Source organism: Engraulis encrasicolus, chromosome 8 (genome assembly GCF_034702125.1).
Source record: "Engraulis encrasicolus isolate BLACKSEA-1 chromosome 8, IST_EnEncr_1.0, whole genome shotgun sequence".
NCBI lineage: Eukaryota > Metazoa > Chordata > Actinopteri > Clupeiformes > Engraulidae > Engraulis > Engraulis encrasicolus.
This window is the reverse complement of record NC_085864.1, coordinates 51,557,564-51,558,276: the sequence shown is the minus strand read 5'-3', so window position 1 is coordinate 51,558,276 and position 713 is coordinate 51,557,564. Positions and strand designations below refer to the sequence as shown.

General features: G+C 41.8%; 1 protein-coding gene across 1 annotated transcript in view; it reads right to left on the bottom strand.

Annotated features, from left to right (window-relative positions):
- The window catches only part of LOC134453954 (uncharacterized), an 8,403-nt gene continuing 7,690 nt past the window's right edge, over positions 1-713 (bottom strand). Inside the window, exon 6 of the mRNA XM_063204700.1 lies at positions 1-17. Coding sequence (XP_063060770.1) covers positions 1-17 — 17 coding nt within the window. The remainder of the gene's footprint in view (positions 18-713) is intronic.

Genomic DNA, 713 nt, shown 5'->3' with positions numbered 1-713 from the left:
CTAGCTGAACATTCTACCTGCAAGTGAGAAGGAGTGTTGGAAATGTACACTTTTAGTAGAATGGCTGTGTGAAATGGTTTTTGTGCATTTTATGTTTTACAGGCATGACGTCATGTGCGTCATCAGAATCTTCAGTTTGAGTTTGAATATTGGAATGTCAATTAAGTTAACCGTTTCTTCTTACGTTGGTCTTTGTACAGTGCAGATGTGTTTTTAACTAAAGGCTTCTCGTCAACTAAAATCTCCACATGACTCGTCTCTCATCATTTATCTACATTTAGAAACCAATATGTTCTGCCCATCGTAGTCTTGGCCTACATTTATTTAGAAATGAAACAAAATAGATTGGAGGCAACATAACTCAATTCCTATCCATTTGAATTACTTTGACAATAAGGCTTGCACATCAAAACGTGCGTGGTTAACAAATCACCGCCTACATTTATTCTATCAATACATGGCACAAGAAGATAATACATCATGGTCTTTTTTCTGGCCAGTTTTCTTTTGATGGACAGGATATTTGTCAGGGGGGGGGGAAGCCAAAGCTGTCAGTGGCCCTGTGTGTGTGGGTGTGCGCGTGTGCGTGCATTTGTGTATGGGTGTGTGTGTGTGTGCGCCCATCTGTGTGTGCCCTGTGCGTGTGTGTGTGTGTGTGTGTGTGTGTGTGTGTGTGTGTGTGTGTGTGTGTGTGTGTGTGTGGTTGTGTGTGT